General features: G+C 39.6%; 1 protein-coding gene across 1 annotated transcript in view; it reads right to left on the bottom strand.

The window, feature by feature from the left end:
* Nucleotides 1-20,145, bottom strand: part of csmd3a (CUB and Sushi multiple domains 3a) — a 516,772-nt gene that overhangs the window by 313,726 nt on the left and 182,901 nt on the right. Inside the window, exons 23-24 of the mRNA XM_073847643.1 lie at nucleotides 19,597-19,753; nucleotides 13,197-13,388 (exon numbers count right to left, since the gene is read on the bottom strand). Coding sequence (XP_073703744.1) covers nucleotides 13,197-13,388; nucleotides 19,597-19,753 — 349 coding nt within the window. The remainder of the gene's footprint in view (nucleotides 1-13,196; nucleotides 13,389-19,596; nucleotides 19,754-20,145) is intronic.

Raw genomic sequence — 20,145 nt, forward strand, 5'->3', positions numbered from 1 at the left:
TGAACAGCAATTTCTCAAAAGTTTAACAAAAATTACATTTTAAGGCCCTATAACATACCTTTTTCTCAAATCCAGTTTTATCTATTTTTTTCTGCATTCCTTTTTAATAGTTTAATTTTTTTAATAATCAAAAGCATGTCTAATTAATTTATAACTACTAATAAGATTTTATAAAGAATTATTTCTACATAGAAATACTATGTAGCTATTTACCATTTTTTGTAAATAAATTTGGGTAAATAATTTTCTGGTAAATACTCCTTAAATAGGATTTTTATTATTAGTAAAAGTACTATCATTCCATTAAGTAATAGTTCTGTCAAGTTAAACCAAAGTTTTATTTTGACGGGTTGCTGCCTTTACGTTTCTGTTTGTATGATATGAGAATTTTTTTTTTCCTCAAAAGTAATGGTAGAATGCTCATGACTCTCACAGCAGTTCTAGAGATTATGTTTATGTATTCATGTACTCATATATTGAGGCGTAAGAGGCTGAAAGTGTTACGTGAATGTGCAGAATTTATATTTAAATAGGCAAAATCTGTGATATTCTTTGTTATACAGTAAATTCTGTGTTTATGACTGGATCCCACGATTCCGTCCACGTTGCTTTAATCATTAGACCCTAAATTAAGTGTTGATACGGCTCTTTTTAAAATGCATTCTTAAAGTACCGGCACTAGTAAAGTGCAAAATCGTACTGTTTTTTTAAAGCAGGGTATCGTGATACCGCTTTAGTACCGTAATCGTGCAACACTAAAACAGTGTAAACACAATATCAATATTAACATTGCTCTTTGTACTTGAGCACCACAAGCTTTGAATCGACCAATCATGTAAGTTTAGGGTGGGACTACAGTATGTATTTGTTCAATACCTGTTTAAAAACATTATTTTTCTTAATGCATGATCATTTAAAGATGTCATAATACCCTTATTTCTTGGCTGAGATTGTGGACAGCCCTTTGAAGCTGCATTGCAATTCATTTCATGAAACTGCAGTTTGGACCTTCAACCTTTTGGTTCCCATTGAAGTCCACTATATGGAGAAAAAACTGGAATGTTTTCCTTAGAAACCTTAAATTCTTTTCAGTTGAAGAAAGAAAGACATGAACATCTTGGATGACATGGGGTGAGTAAATTAGAACTTTAAGTCAATTATTCTTTAAGTCAAACAATGTACACAGATACATTTTTCTTAAACTGATCCAATTCACAAAAGCTCACGACCAAATCTCTATGATTTTATGGTTCAAACACTCATTAATTGTATGATTTTCAACTTTTGCAAATATAATAAGACTTACCCACATTCTCTGAAAACACATATGAAGTCAATCTTCACAGAACATGAGGGTTGAAATAACAGCGGAAAGTGATCTGTGTTTGAGATTTGGGTTGACTTCTATTTGCTTAGTCAAGGAGGAAATACTCCAGAACCTTCAGCAAAATTAATATTTTAAGTTGCATGTTATAATTGCATGTGATTTGTTTTGTGAGGAGGAAAAATGGCTGTATAAAGCGAGGCATTTATCAGCTAGCTTTTGCATGAAATATTTAGCACAGCCTCAATGTGCACCATTTTGATGTCTAAATTCCCAAGGCGCTGTCATAAGAGCAAGCAGACCCCCGAGGCGAGCTTCCAGCATCTGCTCACCGGATACCATCTACAGAGAGCACGGCTACTTCGCTCTGACTGCTCTATTCTTCATAAATTTCATCATACAATAGGAAAGTATACGCTGGATTCGTAAATATTGATGACTGTATGAGACCAATCAAGTTCTTTTATAGTTTGCCTGGAATTGGAGTGCTTTGAGACTCTGGCTTTGTTCTGAAAACATTGTGATCTACTTGTGCTGACTACATAGGCAGGTGCTGTCTAATAAGGCAGTATCTAGTGAAATGGAACTTTGTAAGTGACTGGTTTAAAAAACAAAGAAAAATAAACTAAAGCCAATACTCTGCTGGAAACAAAATATGGCATGTATTTCAGGTTTTTTTATGCTGGTTAGAGCCAGTTTGGCTAGTTGACCAGCAAATTCATTCTGTTCACGACTGAAGCCCAATTTCTGCCATGGGATAAAAGTAAATAAATCAATAAAAAGGTAACTGTGACTTTTAATTCAGTATATTTTCTTGCAATTACAAATCTACATCTCACAGTTCTGACTTTTTCCCTCAGAAGTTTATATTACACAATTCTGAGCTTATATCATGCAAGTCCGACGTTTTTTTTTTCTCTCAGAATTCTGAGCTTATATCTAGTAATTCTGACTTTTTGCAGAATTCTTAGCTTATATCTCACAATTCTGATTTTTTCAGAATTCTGAGCTTATATCTTACAATTGTGACTTTTTTCACAATTTTGAGTTCATATCTCACAATTCCGACTTTTTTTTTTAATCTGAGCTTTTATCTCGCAATTCAGACCTTTTCAGAGTTCTGAGCTTATATCTTACAATTCTGACTTTTTTCATAATTCTGAGCTTTTATCTTGCAATTCTGACTGTTTTCATAATTCTAAGTTCATATCTTGCAATTCTGACTTTTTTTTCAGAAGTCTAAGCTCATATCTTGCAATTCTGACATTTTTCAGAATTCTGAGCTTATACACTGTAAAAAGATTTTACCAGTTTCAACTTAAAAAACTTAAGTTCAGCAGCTGCTTTAAAATTTTATGTTAAATCAACTTAAAACTACAAATCATTTCAACTCACGACAATAAATTAGTTAAAATGACTTGTACTTTTAAGTTGATTTAACTTAAAATGTTAAGGCAGCTGCTGAACTTAAAAACTTAAGTTGAAATGGTGACAACTTTTTACGGTGTATCTTATAATTCCGTTTTTTTTTTCAGAATTCTGAGCTTATATCTCGCAATTCTGACTTTTTCTCTCAGAACTGTGAGATAGAAACTTGAATTACTAGTTAAGTGCAGTTCTGAGGAAAAAAGTCAGCTCTCTTTTTTATAATTGTGAGTTTATATCTCACAATTCTGACTTTATAACTCGTGTGTGTTAAAAAGTCAGAATTGCATGATATAAACGCACTCAATTTCTGAGAAAAAAAAGGTTAAAAAAAGGTTTGTTTTGTAACTGACTTTACTGTGAGTCTTATAATGCACAAGTGAGAGTTAAAGTTCTTCGGAAAAAAAGTCAGAATAGTTAGATTAGTCGCAAATAACCCTTTTATTTTTTTAATCAGTGGAAACAAGCTTTCATAGTTAAATGATTAATAAATAAATAATAATTTCAAGGTTTCAGGTGGACAATGCTGATCTTGTTGTATAGTTAGGTAGTTGACAAATAATATGTACTTTTCTCAACATATCATTGACGAAACATTATACATAAGAAAACGTCTCAGGTTACGTATGTAACCCTGGTTCCCTGAGGGAACGAGACACTGCGTCCTGAAACGCTGTGGGGAACGCCATTGGCGGGCCGCACTCTGAGTCATGTCCAACGTCCAATGAGAAACGGGAGTGACGTCACAGGCGCGGTGACGTCATCGACCAGGAAGTATAAAAGCACGTGCGTTTGAAGCTGGCGTCAGCTCATAGGCATGAAGCGAGCGCAGCAGGGATGCGGGAATTATGGTCCGAGACGCAGTGTCTCGTTCCCTCAGGGAACCAGGGTTACATACGTAACCTGAGACGTTCCCTTCCGGGAACTCTACACTGCGTCCTGAAACGCTGTGGGGAACGAGGTATCAACGTCCCCATAATTTCCGCACCCTGCCTAGTGTCTGCTAGAACAAGGGGGGAAAAACAAAGACAGCGTTAGTACATTACAAACCTCAGCCTGGGGATCCTGCCAGGACATGGGTGGTAATACATCTCTGACTGTGGAGCCCACCAGATCAGAGGGAAAGAGACCTCGGCCCTCGAGCCCACGAGGTCATGTCATCCTTCGTCTGGTCTCGCAAGACCGAGAAGGGACAGTGTCTAGCAATACTTACCTGATGAGACACTGTAGTAACTCCGCCTGGTGATCTTGCCAGGACGTGAGTGGTAATCCACCTCTGTCTGTGAACCATCACCAGACAAGAGGGATAATGAGCCTCGGCCCACAGGCACACGAGGAGAAATGTGGTCCTTTGTCTGCGTTACAGCCAGTACAAGAGGGACACGAGAAGTGCCTGGTGATCTTGCCAGGGCACTGAAATTCATCTCTGTCTGTGATCAGCCACCAGACAAGAGGGATAGAGTAGGCCTCGGCCTTGGGCACGCGAGGCTAGGGTTCTCAACCGCTGCCTGTCCTCAGACCAGTGCAGGGGGAGAAAAAGTTCCTCGGCCCTCGGGCGCACGAGGAGAGATGGTGGTCCTTTGTCTGCATTACAGCCAGTACAAGAGGGACACGAGAAGTGCCTGGTGATCTTGCCAGGGCACTGGAATTCATCTCTGTCTGTGATCCACCACCAGACAAGAGGGATAAGAGACCTCGGCCCTCAGGCACACGAGGATAGGGTTCTCGACCGCTGCCTGCCACACGACCAGTGCAGGGGGAGAAATGCTCCTCGGCCCTCGGGCACTCGAGGAGAAGTGGCGATCCATTGTCTGCGTTACAGCCAGTACAAGAGGGACGCAAGAAGTGCCTGGTGACCTTGCCAGGGCACTGGAATTCATCTCTGTCTGTGATCAGCCACCAGACACGAGGGATAGAATAGGCCTCGGCCCTCAGGCACACGAGGCTAGGGATCTCAACCGCTGCCTGTCAGTAGACCAGCGCAGGGGGAGAAAAGGATTCCTCGGCCCTTGGGCACGCGAGGAAAGATAGTGGTCCTTTGTCTGCATTACAGCCAGTACAAGAGGGACGCAAGAAGTGCCTGGTGACCTTGCCAGGGCACTGGAATTCATCTCTGTCTGTGATCCACCACCAGACGAGAGGGATAAAGGCCTCGGCCCTCAGGCACACGAGGCTGAGGTTCTCGACCGCTGCCTGTCATATGACCAGTGCAGAGGGAGAAGATGCTCCTCGGCCCTCGGGCACACGAGGAGAAATGGTAGTCCGTTGTCTGCGTATAGCCAGTACAAGAGGGACATAGGGAGTGCCTGGTAATCCTGCCAGGACACTGGAACTCATCTCTGTCTGTGATCGACCACCAGACACGAGGAATACAAGCCTCGGCCCTCGGGCACACGAGGCTGTAGAGGGGAGTCATACGCCTTTGTCTGGGGAACTTGCCAGAACCAAAAAGGGGTAAAAACTCCTTTCCTTACTCAAAGGAAAGCGCCTTTTGACCTCTTGGGCCTAGCCTTAGTGCTAGGGCTGAAGGATGACTGAGCCCGGAGTGGCTCTGAGGTCTAGTTCGTAGAATCTGACGAACGTAAGAGGTGAGGACCAACCCGCCGCACTGCAGATGTCCTTGATTGGGACACCTGCCATCAGAGCTTTGGAGGCTGCGACGCCTCGAGTTGAGTGAGCCTTGACTCCCATCGGTGATGGGAGACCAGAGGACTCGTATGCAGTAGAGATGGCATCAACGATCCATTTACTGATAGTAGGCTTGGAAGCCGGGCACCCCCTCTTAGGGGGGCCGTAACAGACAAACAATTGCTCTGATTTACGCCACAGGGCAGCTCTGTGGACATAAGTGTCTAGTGCTCTTACTGGACACATTAAGTTATACTTCCTCTGGTCGTGCTCCACGAATGGAGGAGGATAAAACGCTAACAGCGTTATTGGCTGTGGTGTTACTGAGGGGACCTTGGGTGTGTACCCAGCTCTTGGGTAGAGAAATGCTTTGGCCAACCCTGGGGCAAAGTCAATATAGGAAGGGGCCACTGAAAGGGCCTGCAGGTCCCCAACTCTCTTAAGAGATGTCAGCGCCAACAGCAGTGCTGTTTTTAGGGTAAGCATCCGATCGGAGGCCTCCTCCAGAGGCTCGAAGGGAGGCTTACACAGCGCTTCTAATACCACAGCCAGGTCCCATGTAGGGACTCTCGGTCTTGCACGAGGCCTCAGCCTGAGTGCACCGCGGAGGAAACGTGAGACCAGGGGGTTTCTGCCCACTGAAAGGCCGCCCTGAGGGGCGTGGTAAGCCGATATAGCCGCCACGTACACCTTCAGGGTGGAGTGAGCCAACCCAGCGGACAAACGAGTTTGCAGGAACTCCAGCACTGTACCAATTGGGCAGTGGACTGGGTTTGAGTGGCGTTCGTGACACCAGGACGCAAACAGGTTCCACTTTAGGCCATAAAGTTTCCTCGTAGAGGGAGCTCTGGATTGAAGGATGGTCTCAGCAACCTCGGTTGAGAGACCAGCTTCTATGAGCTGTGCCCCCTCAGGGGCCACACCCATAACTTCCATTTCTCTGGGTGGGGGTGGCGTATTGCGCCCCCAGCTTGAGAAAGAAGGTCGCTCCTGACGGGAATCTCCCACGGAGAGCCGTCGAGGAGGGCGATTATATCCGAGAACCATACTCGGGCCGGCCAGTACGGGGCTACTAGCAGCAGCCGTACACCGTACCGGCGCACTCTTTCCAGAACTCCCGGGAGCAGAGCGATCGGGGGAAAAGCATACAGACGAAGCCTCGGCCACGTCTGTACCATGGCATCCAGTCCGAGAGGAGCTGGAGGAACTAGAGAGTACCAAAGGGGACATTGCGATGTCTCCTGAGTCGCAAAGAGGTCCACTTGGGCTTGACCAAAGACTCTCCATATCTGCTTCACCACCTGAGGGTGAAGCATCCATTCCCCGGGCCTCAGCCCCTGCCTCGACAGGACGTCTGCTCCCACATTGAGACGTCCAGGAATGTGAACTGCTCTCAATGAGAGAAGCTTCCCTTGTGACCACAGGATGATCTGGTACGCCAGCTTGTATAAGGGGCGTGAACGCAGACCTCCCTGGTGGTTTATATAGTAGACCACCGCCGTGTTGTCCGTGCGGACCAGCACGTGACGGTTTCTCAGGTCTGGAAGGAAATGCTTCAGAGCCAGGAACACTGCCAACATCTCTAGGCAATTTATGTGCCAGGAGTGATGCTGGTCGTTCCATAGGCCTTGGGCGGAGCGGCCACTCATGACCGCTCCCCACCCGGTGAGGGATGCATCTGTCGCTAGCGTGACGCGGCGGCAAGGAGCTCCCAGCACTGGACCTTGTAGTAGGAACCAGGGCTTCTTCCACATGACTAAGGCACGTAGGCAGCGCCGCGTGACCTTGATCTTGCGGAATGGGTTCCCCCTCGGGGAAAACCCTTTGGTTTTGAGCCACCACTGCAGTGGTCTCATGTACAGCAGTCCAAGAGGTATCACGTTGGATGCAGCTGCCATAAGACCTAACAGTACTTGGAACTGTTTGACAGTGAGTAGCAGGCCTAGCTTGACCGCATTTACTGCAGTAAGGATCGAGTCTATCCGAGCAGGTGACAATCGTGCCTGCATCGTGGTCGAATCCCAGATTACACCTAGATAAGTGGTTCTCTGTAATGGAGATAGCACACTTTTCTTGGCGTTGAGTCTCAACCCCAGCTTTTTCATGTGAGCAAGAACAACATCTCGATGTTGAGCCGCTAACTGTTCTGAACTGGTTAGAATGAGCCAGTCGTCTATGTAGTTGAGTATGCGGATGCCCTGGAGTCGCAATGGAGCCAGAGCAGCATCCACACACTTCGTGAAAGTTCGGGGAGAGAGTGCTAGGCCGAACGGAAGAACTCTGTATTGGTAAGCTTTGCCCCTGAAAGCGAACCTGAGAAACTTCCGGTGTTGAGGAAGGATGGAGACGTGAAAGTATGCGTCTTTCAGATCTATCGTGACAAACCAGTCCTCGGACCTGATTTGAGACACGACCTGTTTGACAGTCAACATTTTGAACTTCAGTTTTCTTACTGAGAGGTTTAGCTGTCTGAGATCTAAAATGGGCCGCAGGCCCCCATCCTTCTTGGGAACAATGAAGTACCGGCTGTAGAACCCGGCTTCTCTGTACTGAGGAGGGACCACCTCGATGGCCTCCTTCCTCAGGAGAGTATTCACTTCCTGTTCCAATACCAGAGCCTGCTCGGGGCCTACCAGAGTAGGAAATACCCCGCTGAAAGGTGGCGGCCTGGCGCCGAATTGAATGGAATAACCTTTCTCTACAGTACGCAGGACCCACATAGAAATATTTGGCAGTAGTTTCCACGCTGCCAGAAATTCTACTAAGGGAACCAGCCTCTCGAGACTGGTCTCTGGATTTATAAGAGGAGCTAACTTGGTGACCTGTAGCAGCGAACTGGCAGGATGCACCTGAAGTGAGCGTTCTCGAGACCCCCGTGGGGGTGGCGAACTCTCTGGTTCCGCTACGTTTCCGGGCGGAAGGACCAGAGAATGATGTTCGCGGGAGACTGCCGCGCCCTGTAACACCGGCAGGGTTAGCTGACGAATCTCCTGAGGGCCCCGAAGAGAGGTGGTCACCGTACTCCTCAGAGGCGGTGAGGCACCTGAATCTTCGAGAGGGGCTGCCCTCATTGGCCCTGGGCCACGACCATCAGGGCCTTTTAGCCGAGGCCCTCTTGGACTGTAGGACGACCCTCAGGTCGGGCCTAGTCTTCGAGGACCCCGGCTTGGAGCGTTGCTGAGCCCGCCCTCTAGGCCGCGCCGGAGGGGCACGGGTAGCAACGCTCCTTTTCTGGGTCTCCCTGTGTGAGGAGCTGGAGTGCGGCTGGGGCTGCTCCCGTGCGGCAGCCCCAGAGGAGAAAGTGCGGCGAGGGAGGTAGCGCTGGAACGCCGCTGCCTGCCTACGGGCCTCCTGGTGCCTGTTGACAACTGTGTCAACAGAGTCACCGAAGAGGCCAGCGGGGTGCAGGGGGGCGTCCAGGAGCGTGACCCTGTCCTTCTCTTTCATGTCGGACAGGGTCAGCCAGAGATGCCTCTCCGCGGCCACCAAGGCTGCCATAGACCGCCCAACAGCGCGAGCGGTCTCCTTGGTGGCCCGAAGCGCCAGATCAGCGGTCCTACGCATCTCTGACACGCTCACCTCCTCGCCATCACTAAGCTCCTTCAGCAGGTCGGCTTGGTACGCCTGGAGCACAGACATGGTGTGTAAACATGCACCAGCCTGACCTGCTGCCGCATAAGCCTTGCCCATCAAGCCTGATGTTACTTTTAATGGCTTGGTGGGCAAGGACGGAGCCTTCAGGGACGATGCCAGGCCGGGAGACAGATAGCTCGCTAGTGTCTGCTCGACCTGAGGCATCGCCCTGTAGCCGTATCCCTCCATCCCCCCCACATTACCGTAGTAATCTGAGGCGGGGGAGTAGAGACGAGAGGAATACGGCTTATCCCACGACCTCGCGATTTCTTTATGGAGGTCGGGGAAAAAGGGAAGGCTCCGTTTGGGAGGTGCTGATTTAGCCCTCAGGAAGCGCTCATCAAGCCTGCTCGCCTGGGGCTCTGGATCTGGAGCGGGTGACCAGCTGATATTGAGTTTGGCCACCGCGCTCGTCAGCACCTCCACCAGCTCCTCATACTGGGGTGATCGGGGGGGCGGTTGTGGGAGATCGACGCTCTCTATGTCAACCTCCTCGGAGGAAGACAGGAGAAGCGCCGACTCCTCCTCTCGGAGGGAAGGAACCGCAGTGCGGGCTTCCTCATCCAAGAGGAGGTCATATGATCCGCTGGGTGAGGAGAGAGATAGGGGATCACCCGTCTCAACTCCCTCCAGCAGATCTAGCTGCGAACCCCACGAGTGCAGCTGCCGCTCCGCCTCGACGGAAGCGGGGCCAGACCCGCGGGGAACGCTAATGAAAGCCCCCTCCTCAAAGAGGGCTTTCCGGGAACGGAGCAACCGCAGCGGCATCCGCTCGCACTGCGGGCAGCCAGCCCCCTCAAGGGCTGACCTAGCGTGCTCCGCTCCCAAGCAGACCACACATAGATCGTGTGTATCCCCACCAACAATGAAGCGTTGGCAGGGAGGGACACACCGTCTATGTGGCTGCTGAACCGCCATTGTTCTCTCGTTCTGAAAAGAACGCTCGTTCTTAAAAGAACGTTTTCCCCCAGGCATTTCTGCTCAAATAAAAGTAGTGCAATTGGCACTGAAAAACAGCAGAATGCAGATCAGACAGACAATAACACAGAGCGCTCTCGCTGAATGACAAAAGCTGACGCCAGCTTCAAACGCACGTGCTTTTATACTTCCTGGTCGATGACGTCACCGCGCCTGTGACGTCACTCCCGTTTCTCATTGGACGTTGGACATGACTCAGAGTGCGGCCCGCCAATGGCGTTCCCCACAGCGTTTCAGGACGCAGTGTAGAGTTCCCGGAAGGGAACATGTTTTTATGTGCTATAACTGTTTTGATCTTGCAGTTCAAATGGTCATGCTGCAGGACAAATTAATTAGTTTAAAGTATTAATAATCCATGTGGTCTCTCAATTAGTTTGGGGTCATAAAAACAGCATATTGGATAATTAAGAATTTATACAAGAATAAAATAATGTCAGCCCATTTAACCATGCTTAATTGCTTATGAAAGTGTCCAAAAAATACTGGTATTAACATACTTCTGGTAACCAGCAGGCAGACTGGCTAATGTCTTGCTGGTTAAACTAATGGAAGAGCATTCAGAAGTACGTGTAGTAATTTAATCCGATTAACAGGTCAAGAAGTTTGAGCATCTCAGTTGTCTATAATTAAGCAGCTGGTGGCCAAATCACCATTCTGGACAACATCCCATTCTGGGAAGCAGCACACAGCGTCCAAAACACAACATATGCTGGACTTTTCAACATAGTAATTATAAATATTCAGTCTCCAAATGAGTATTGCCTGTTCACACTGTATAAATCTGAAGGATACGTGAGCAAAAGATTATCTAGTCATTAACAGTACAAGCTCTGAGAAAAAAACAATCGGTGCTACCAACGATTCCACAGCAAAACAAACAGTGTTCCAACCAATCAGTGTCAGGGGGTTGGTGTTGTGGACTTTTGTACTGGTGCAGGGATGTGAGGGACGCAGAGTGAAAGTCCACAACACCAACCCCCTGACGGTGATTGGTTGGAACACTGTTTGTTTTGCTGTGGAATCGTTGGTAGCACCGATTGTTTTTTTGGCATATCTCGGACCCTAGGCTGACCACAGAGACGCGTTTTTTTTACAGACAATTTATGGGGCAGGCAGCGAGCGGATCATGAAGAAAGGTCAGCTGAATTTGACACTTTATGTTTCAGCCTAGAATCGCTGATACAACCTTTAAACTCAGGATTTGCACAATGAACCAATCTCTGATTAACAATGCAAATTAATCCTTGAACAGCAAAATACAAACACAACAAGTAAACATCTAAGCTAGCATTGCTAAACATTGCTTTTTCAGTTTTCAACTGACCAAATAAGCAGGCAACACTAAAATGATTTACTGCATGTTAACAAGAAAATGACGCAACCTGTTTCTTTTAAACACATTCCTGGTGCATAATTCATGGTTAATCCTAATTATTTATAGATTTATAGATAGATAGATAGATAGATAGATAGATAGATAGATAGATAGATAGATAGATAGATAGATAGATAGATAGATAGATAGATAGATAGATAGATAGATAGATAGATAGATAGATGACAGACAGACAGATAGACAGATAGATAGTTAGATAGATAGATAGATAGAGATAGATAGATAAAGATAGATAGATAGATAGATAGATAGATAGATAGATAGATAGATAGATAGATAGATAGATAGATAGATAGATGATAGATAGATAGATAGATAGATAGATAGATAGATAGATAGATAGATAGATAGATAGATAGATAGATAGATAGATAGATAGATAGATAGATAGATAGATAGATTGAATGAACGATAGAATAAACGGACAATCGAATGAACGAACGAACGAACACAATAGATAGATGGATCACAAACAAACGGGCAAACAAACAAACAAACGAAGAAAGAACGAACTAACAATAATGATAAATAGAACGATAGAACAGTATAGAAAAAACAAAAGTACAATAGAACGATAGATGAACGAAAAAACAATAGATCAATAGAATGAACAATAGAATAAACGGACAATCGAACGAACGACAGACAGACAGACGGATAGATAAACGAATTAACAAAAAAACAATAGATAGATAAATAGAACAATAGATAAATAGAATAAACAGACAATTGAACAAACGAAAGAACAAACGAAAGAACAAACTAACGACAGATAGATAGATCGATAGATAGAAAAAACAAAACTACAATAGATAGAACGATAGATGAACGAAAAAACAATAGATAGATAAATAGAATGAACGATAGAATGAACGGACAATCGAACCCAAAAAAGAACGAACAAAAGAATGAAAGAACAGACGAATGAACGGACAAACAAACGATATACAGACAGACAGATAGATTTCCAGATAAATAGAACGAATGAGAGAATAGATACTGCTAGAACAATAAATAGAACAGTAGATAGAAAAAACTAAAGAACAACAGAACGATAGAACGATAGATAGAACGATAGAACGATAGAACGATAGATAGATAGATAGATAGATAGATAGATAGATAGATAGATAGATAGATAGACAGACAGATAGATGATTGACTGCTTGAATGATAAACGATAGAACGACAGATGCTTTCAAAATGTTAGTTGTTGATTCCTAATGCAAATAATGTCAATGAACTGGACCTTTTAGTAAAACATAACCATGGTTTACTTCAAGCTATCTCTGTACATTTAACTGGGACAGAAGAAAGTACTCAAATTCAGAAAAATGACACACTTCAGCTTCAGTCTTGTGTTTACACGAAGCAGCCATACAAGGTGAACAAAACACGACAATTACACAAATCCTCACAGTGCATCGGGATCAAAGTTTAATTGGGTAAAACGTGTAAGACGGTGAAGGACTGAAATCAGGCTGTAAACACATCAAACACGGAGCTAGCGTTCTAGCGTGACAGCCACATTCCCGTAGATCAATTATTCACAACAAAAACACGCATGGTATTTGTAGACACACAACGGACACAGCTGCAAGTGCAATTAAGTGGAATCCATGTAAGGATAAATCCTCAGGATTAAGGAAGCACATGCCAATGGCTGTTTCTCAAACAAAACACTAGCTTACTACTTACTGAGTACTGTACATACAGTAGATTGCACGCTATTTTTAAATGTACTGCTGTTTTGTATGTACACTGCAGATAATTATGGTAGTAAGATATTTGGAACACAGCCGGTTGGATTACCTATGCATGAGGGGAGCGGGTGGTCCCACGTCCGTCTCTCGCCCGTCATACATCTCAGTATGCTGCTGCCATGGAGACTGTAGCCAGGATCACAGCGATACGTGACCACGCTGCCAGCAAAGTGGCCTTGGTCGCTGACTTTGGATCCAAATTGAGGCACGCCAGGTTCGTCACAATGAGAAAGTTCAAAACCTGGAGGAGAAAAGCATGTGAAAAGAAAAACATCAGTGGGTGTTTTCTAAGTGCTCCCAGAGGGCGGTTTTAGGTTTTTTTTTTTTTTTTTTTTTTTTAAGATGAAGGTCACATTAAAATGGGCTTGGAAACATTTTACCATGCCTTTATCATTTATTTCTTGATACTTTTTTTTTAATTTCTTGATAACTTTCTTTTAAACTTTTCTTTCTCTTATCTCAACAGTCAGATTTTCAATCTTAAAATGTTAATTTCTCACCAAAAAATATGACTTTTTAAATATCCATAATGTCAGCCAGTGTAGTATAATTGATATACAATTAAAGTTAATAGTTTGAATTAGATTTTATTTGTATATTTTTTTTATTTGTAAAATTTTTATATTAAACAATATAACGTTTTATTTAAAAAAAAATCACTTTGACCTTAAACTTTAAAGTTTCAATAATTTTTACTTGCATTTTGTAATTTTTATTCATATCTATATAGTTTTTATAAATATGTATTTTTTAGTTTTATTTAGTATTTTGATACTTCAAGTTAAACTAAATAAAAATTATAAATTATTTTTATTTTACTTCAGTTAAAATGTATTTTAACATAAATTAAATTTTACCCAAATGTAATTTAAACGTATATCTATATAGTTTTTATTGAAATAAATTTATAAGTTTAGTTATTTTATTACTTCAAGCTAAACTAAATAAAAATTGAGATTCATTTTATTTTACTTCATTTAACATTTATTTAAATTTAAATAACATTTTTAAAAGATATCTATATAGATTATATCTATATAAATATGTATTTATATATTTTTAGTTATTTTATTAATTCAAGTTAAACAAAAAAAAAAGTTTAATTTTTTTTCATTTACTGTTTACTTCAATTTAAACAAAATTTTACCTCATTCATTTTTATTATTTTTTAAAATATATATATTTTTATTATATCTGTATTTATGAGTTTTATTTAGTTATTTTAATACCTAGTTAAACTAAATAAAAATGATTTTTTTTACTTCATTTAACAAGTACTTCAATTTAAATTACATTTTACCTTAAATTTTAAAGTTGTATTTTTTTATAATTTTGTGATCTTTATTCATAATTTTTTTTAAATATATCTATATAGTTTTTATTAATCTGTATTTCTGTTTTATTTAGTTATTTTAATACTATACTTCAAGTTCAATTAAATATAAAAAGAAATTAGTATTATTTCACTTTATTTAATGTTTATCTTGATTTCAGTTAAATTTTACCTCACATAATTTTCTGTAATTTTGAGATTTTTATTCATTATTTTTTAAATATATCTATATAGTTTTTATTAATCTGTATTTCTGAGGTTTATTTAGTTATTTTAATACTTCAAGTTACAGTAAACAAAAATGACAAATTAGTTTTATTTTATTTCATTTGACGTTTATTTCCATGCTTTTTTATTTATTATGTAAAGTATATGTAAAGTATAGTATTTAGAAGTAGGATACAAAAATGCAAGCATAAAACAACTTACAAATGAAATAAAAAGTGTCCTTTCCACCACAAAATGTTACCAGAAATAATAATAAAAAAACTAAATAAAACTAAATAAATCATAGAGAGTGTGAAATGTGTGTTTTAAGAACATTGGTTTTCTAAATGTTAGCACAACCAAAGGTGGCCACAGTTGAAGAAACGCCGAACCGATGTGTTAGAGACCACCCAGCAATGTGTGGAATTGCACCAAACTGCTGGAGTTCAAAATAGACTACAAGACCTGAAGTATGTGCACCCAAACATGCTTGCTGAGCATTTAATTTCAAAACCATGGGTATTAATATAAAGTCAGTCCTCCCTACCGCTACTGTATGAAAGTGTCCACTTTTGGGGAACACTTTTCCACTAGATGCTGAAACAAGGATCATTCAGACACAACAGCAGTACTGTATGTGTAAAGCTAAAATACCAAAACCTATTCATCAAAAGGGGTGCACACATACTTTTGAGCATGTAATGTATAAAAAGAAAGTTTTTCCGCTTCATAACAATCGTATCAATCATTTCAACCAAGTTAACCTCAGAAATCAACTGAACTGCAGGGCTGCAAAATTGTCCCCGAGCCTCTAAACGAAGTTTCCCCCACTCTCTCCTTCCTGATTTGTACAATTAAATTTTACAAGCAAACACAATTTCCTGTGTATTTCCTATGTCGTATGCAATTACAGTGAACAGGAGCACAAATAATATCATTCCAAGCGTTTAATCCTAATCAGATCTTAACGAGAGAATGATACAGCTAATTAATTCATTAAAACTAGGTGTGGGTGAAAGAAACACAATCCAAGCCCACCAGGAGTCGCCGTCCCGGCAAACCGACACATTCACTTTGAGTCTGCATAATGCAACCTTGTTATGCACATAAAACAAAGAAATAAATCCAACGCCATAACAATTTTCACATTTATATGAACATGCAGGCTGATAATACTGTGAGACAATTACTGTGCCTGCTAATTAAGACTTTACTGACATGAGAGGAGAATAAAGAGGATGTTATAGAGAGTTTATGGAGAACTGCAGATCAGTCTTGGGAGAACACTCATATCAAATCAAGAAGATTTCACATTCATGATATTGATACGGTAGCCTCAGAGTACTGTACTTTTGACTGCTGGCATAAAATGTGCCCACATCAACATGTACCTGCCTACAACTACATGTGTAAGTGCGCAGAATAAGCTGAGAGTTTGTGTCAGACATAACAACACTGGTTTTTATATACACTACTGGCCAAAAGTTTGGAATAAGGATTTTTTTGTCGTTTCTGCTCACCAAGACTGCATGTATTTGACAGTAAATATTAATATTGTGAAATATTATTGCACTTTTAAAGAACTGTCTCATATTTTAAAATGCACTGCATTCATGTTATGGCAAAGCGGTTTATTAGCAATGTTGAAAACAGTTTTTTGTAGCTTTTTTTTTTTTGTGTGTGTAGAAACTCTGACTACATCCAAATTTACATTTTATTTTATGCATTACAAAACATAATAGTTAATGTGTGAATGTCTTTTGATGCTGTTTGTTATATAATATAATATAATATAATATGATATAATATAATATAATATAATATAATATAATATAATATAATATAACATAATATAATATAATATAATATAATATAATATAATATAATATAATATAATACAATTTGAGTGAACTGTTCCTTTAAAAATACATCCTTCGATAATATTTAATATTTACTTTTTTATGCTGTTAGGTTACGGATATAATAAATATAATATAATAATATTTAAGTGGACTATTCCTTAAAAAGATACATTGTTTGATAATATTTAATATTTTCATTTTTTGATACTGTTAGTTAACAGACATAATATAATATAATATAATATAATATAATATAATATAATATAATATAATATAATATAACAAATATAATATAATATAATAGGTGGACTATTCCTTTAAAAGATACATTCTTTGATATTATTTCATGAATGACATTTTGATGCTGTTTCTTACTGAAAAATTAAATAAAGTAAAATAAAGTAAAACAAAACAAAAAATAAAATAAAAAATTCAGGAAGACTTTCTTTAAAAGATACATTGCTTGATAATATTTAATGACATTTTGATGATGCTTGTTACTGGAAATTATAATATTATAATATAATAATATAATATAATATAATATAATATATAACTATATATGTGGACTATTCTTTTAAAATATAAATTGTTTGATCATATTTAATGCATTAAATGTAGATGTTTTTTCTTAATAAAAAAATAAATTAAATTAAATTAAATTAATTTAAATTTATACAGGTGGACTATTCCTTTAAAAGATACATTTTACAGTAATATATAATGTATGCCATTTTGATGCTGTTTGTTACTGGAAATTATAATATAATATAATACAATATAATATGAGCAAAATGTTACTTTAAAGATACATTGATAATATTTAAAGTACGGCATTTTGATCCTGTTTCTTACTGAAAAAAAATAAATAAATAAAATAAAACAAAATAAAATAAAATTTAATTTAATTTAATTTAATTAAAAAATTAAAATAAATAATTCAGGTGAACTATTGCTTTGAAATATATATTGTCTGATAATATTTAATGCATGACATTGTTTTGCTGCTTGTTACTGGAAATTATAATGTAATATAATATAATATATTATAATATAACAATTTATATGGATTATTCCTTTAAAATATACATTGTTTGATAATATTTAATGTATGAAATTTGAATGAGTGATGAATAAAAAAAAATAAAAAAAAACTTAAATAACAGGTAGACTATTCCTTTAAAAGATACATTTTACAGGAATTGTTATTGAAAGTAATATAATATAATATAATATAATATAATATAATATAATATAATATAATATAATATAATACAGACAAACTATTACTTTAAAAGATAGATTATTCAATAATATTTAATGTTTGATTTTTTTTTATTATTATTATTGATGGTGCATGTTACTGGAAATTCCATTCTATTCTATCAGATGAAAAAAAAAATCTACTAACTGAAATGGTGTGAGACTAAATAATAGCAGAACTTTTTCCTTGTTCCTTTAAATGATACTTTGTTCAGAGTTCTCTCTTTTTCTTTTGAGCACAGCCAAGGTCAAATTCCAAATGCATTGGATGTAATTCAACATGTTATCAGTGCCTGATAGACAAATGAGAGGTTGTTAGTGCCACGCAGTAAATGAGCAAGTCCATCTGAACGCCTCCAGCACTGGACATTAGCAAGTCACTCCTCCATTGTCAAAGAGCCGAAACGGTGCTCAATACCGCCGTTAACTCCACTCACAATCATGTTTTCTTCACGCTGAGAAGCTACCGTTATGCTACCACCAGCTATAATCCTGCTGCAGAGCCTGTGCACGCTTCATGATTAAGATATCAAATAATACGGCACTGTGAACTGTGGTAGACGCATTAGAAAACTTCTCATGAGAGAAGAAAAACCTATAATTTCAAACAAAGGAAATTAAGAGTCTCTGAGCTTTCTCAATGGCACTAATAATCCACGCATAAGATGCCGCTAATTCAAAGGGTTTCATTAAAAAAGCAATAAACCGTGTGTGTGGTGTAGCGAGTGCTGGGAACAATTATACAGTTCAAGCTGACAATGAAATGAAGATATTTATCCAGAAATGAAAATTAATTGAGCTAATATATTCCGCCGTGAGGTGAGAGGTGGTTTATGACACGAAGATTGAGAGCGACCGGGAAATCTCATTCATATCTGTCAGATTTATATGTAGAAATGTACACAAACAGTCCAAAATTAAATAATAACTGCTCGTAACATGATAATTGTATTGTTTATTAAAATATATATTTAGACAATGTACAGTTAGTAAGAAATGTTTCTTGAGCAGCAAATCAGCATATTAGAATGATTTCTGAAGAATCCTGTGACACTGAAAACTGAAAAAAATGATGCTGAAAATTCAACTTTGCATCACAGGAATAAATTACATTTTAACATATATTCAAATTGAAAATTTCACAATTGTAGTATTTTTACTGCATTTTTGGTCAAATAAATGCAGCCGTAATGCGCATAAGAGAAAACATTTTAATAAATCTTTAAGGAGACCATGAAAACGTTGGCACTTCTGCAAGGGTGCAGGAGTTCAACACTCACACACACACATTCCCACAGCGGACGCTCATTTATCAGTAAATTACGGCGAAGCATTGTACGGGAAAAGCCTTTTTAATTGCAACTTCATGAAATCCAGATGGGACTAATAAAAGTACAGTCATTTGTAGTCTTGGTAAGACTGAATTTAATTATCATCAAAGCTCATCAAGTATAAAATATTAGTGAAACTGTTGATGCTACATGTCCTACTCCATTATTGCTTCTGCTAGCTTGTGGGTGACACTCGACTAGTTTCAGAGTTTCTAAGCTCTTCACAAGAATTTTAACACCCCAAATGAACTCAACTCGAATGAGTGCCTGATGAACGCAGGTTGACTTTATTTTCACTTTGGGTAATAAAAGCTACACCGTGGAGACAGCTTGTGAAGTGCTACTTAAGTCATGTAATCTAAGACTGGTTGTGACGGATTAAAGACTGGAAGGTCTACTGTGTGTGCGTTTCTAGAAGCAGTGTGGAAGAAAGCAAGAGTAAGAGAAACTTACTGAAGTAAACCAGCTTGAAACCTTCAGCCGTATCCTCTTGATCAGAAAAAAACTCCAGCCACAGGTGATTCGACGTGCTGGTCAATGACTGACCCAACATAGAGGAGCCCGAGAAGCCTCCCAGAACTTCTGCGGTGTTGTCCAGACCATCATACAACTGGGAAAATAAACCAGAAAAGTCTATAGTCTTTATGTTCTAAGAAAGTTTTACTTAAATTATGAAAATGTTATTTCTGAATGCTCTCAGAAACATCCAGTTTTTTTAAATAAGTTTCATCTTGAGGGAATGTTAAATATTTAGAATTTTTCCAACATTACAGCAATGCTACTTTCAAATGTTGTCTGAATCATCTGAAACAAGTAGCAAGCAGTAACAGCTAAATAACAGTCTAAAGCCCAAATAAAATGTATCAGAAAAATGTTCTATGAACAATGCATAAATAATGTTTTTGTGCTAACGTTATTGAAGACCAGATAACTTTGTGTGAATGTTCTATTAACGTTATTGGAAGAACTGGTTTGTTCATAACTTTGCCAAAACTCTGGGTT

The sequence above is a fragment of the Garra rufa genome, chromosome 9 (assembly GCF_049309525.1).
Source record: "Garra rufa chromosome 9, GarRuf1.0, whole genome shotgun sequence".
Taxonomy (NCBI): Eukaryota; Metazoa; Chordata; class Actinopteri; order Cypriniformes; family Cyprinidae; genus Garra; species Garra rufa.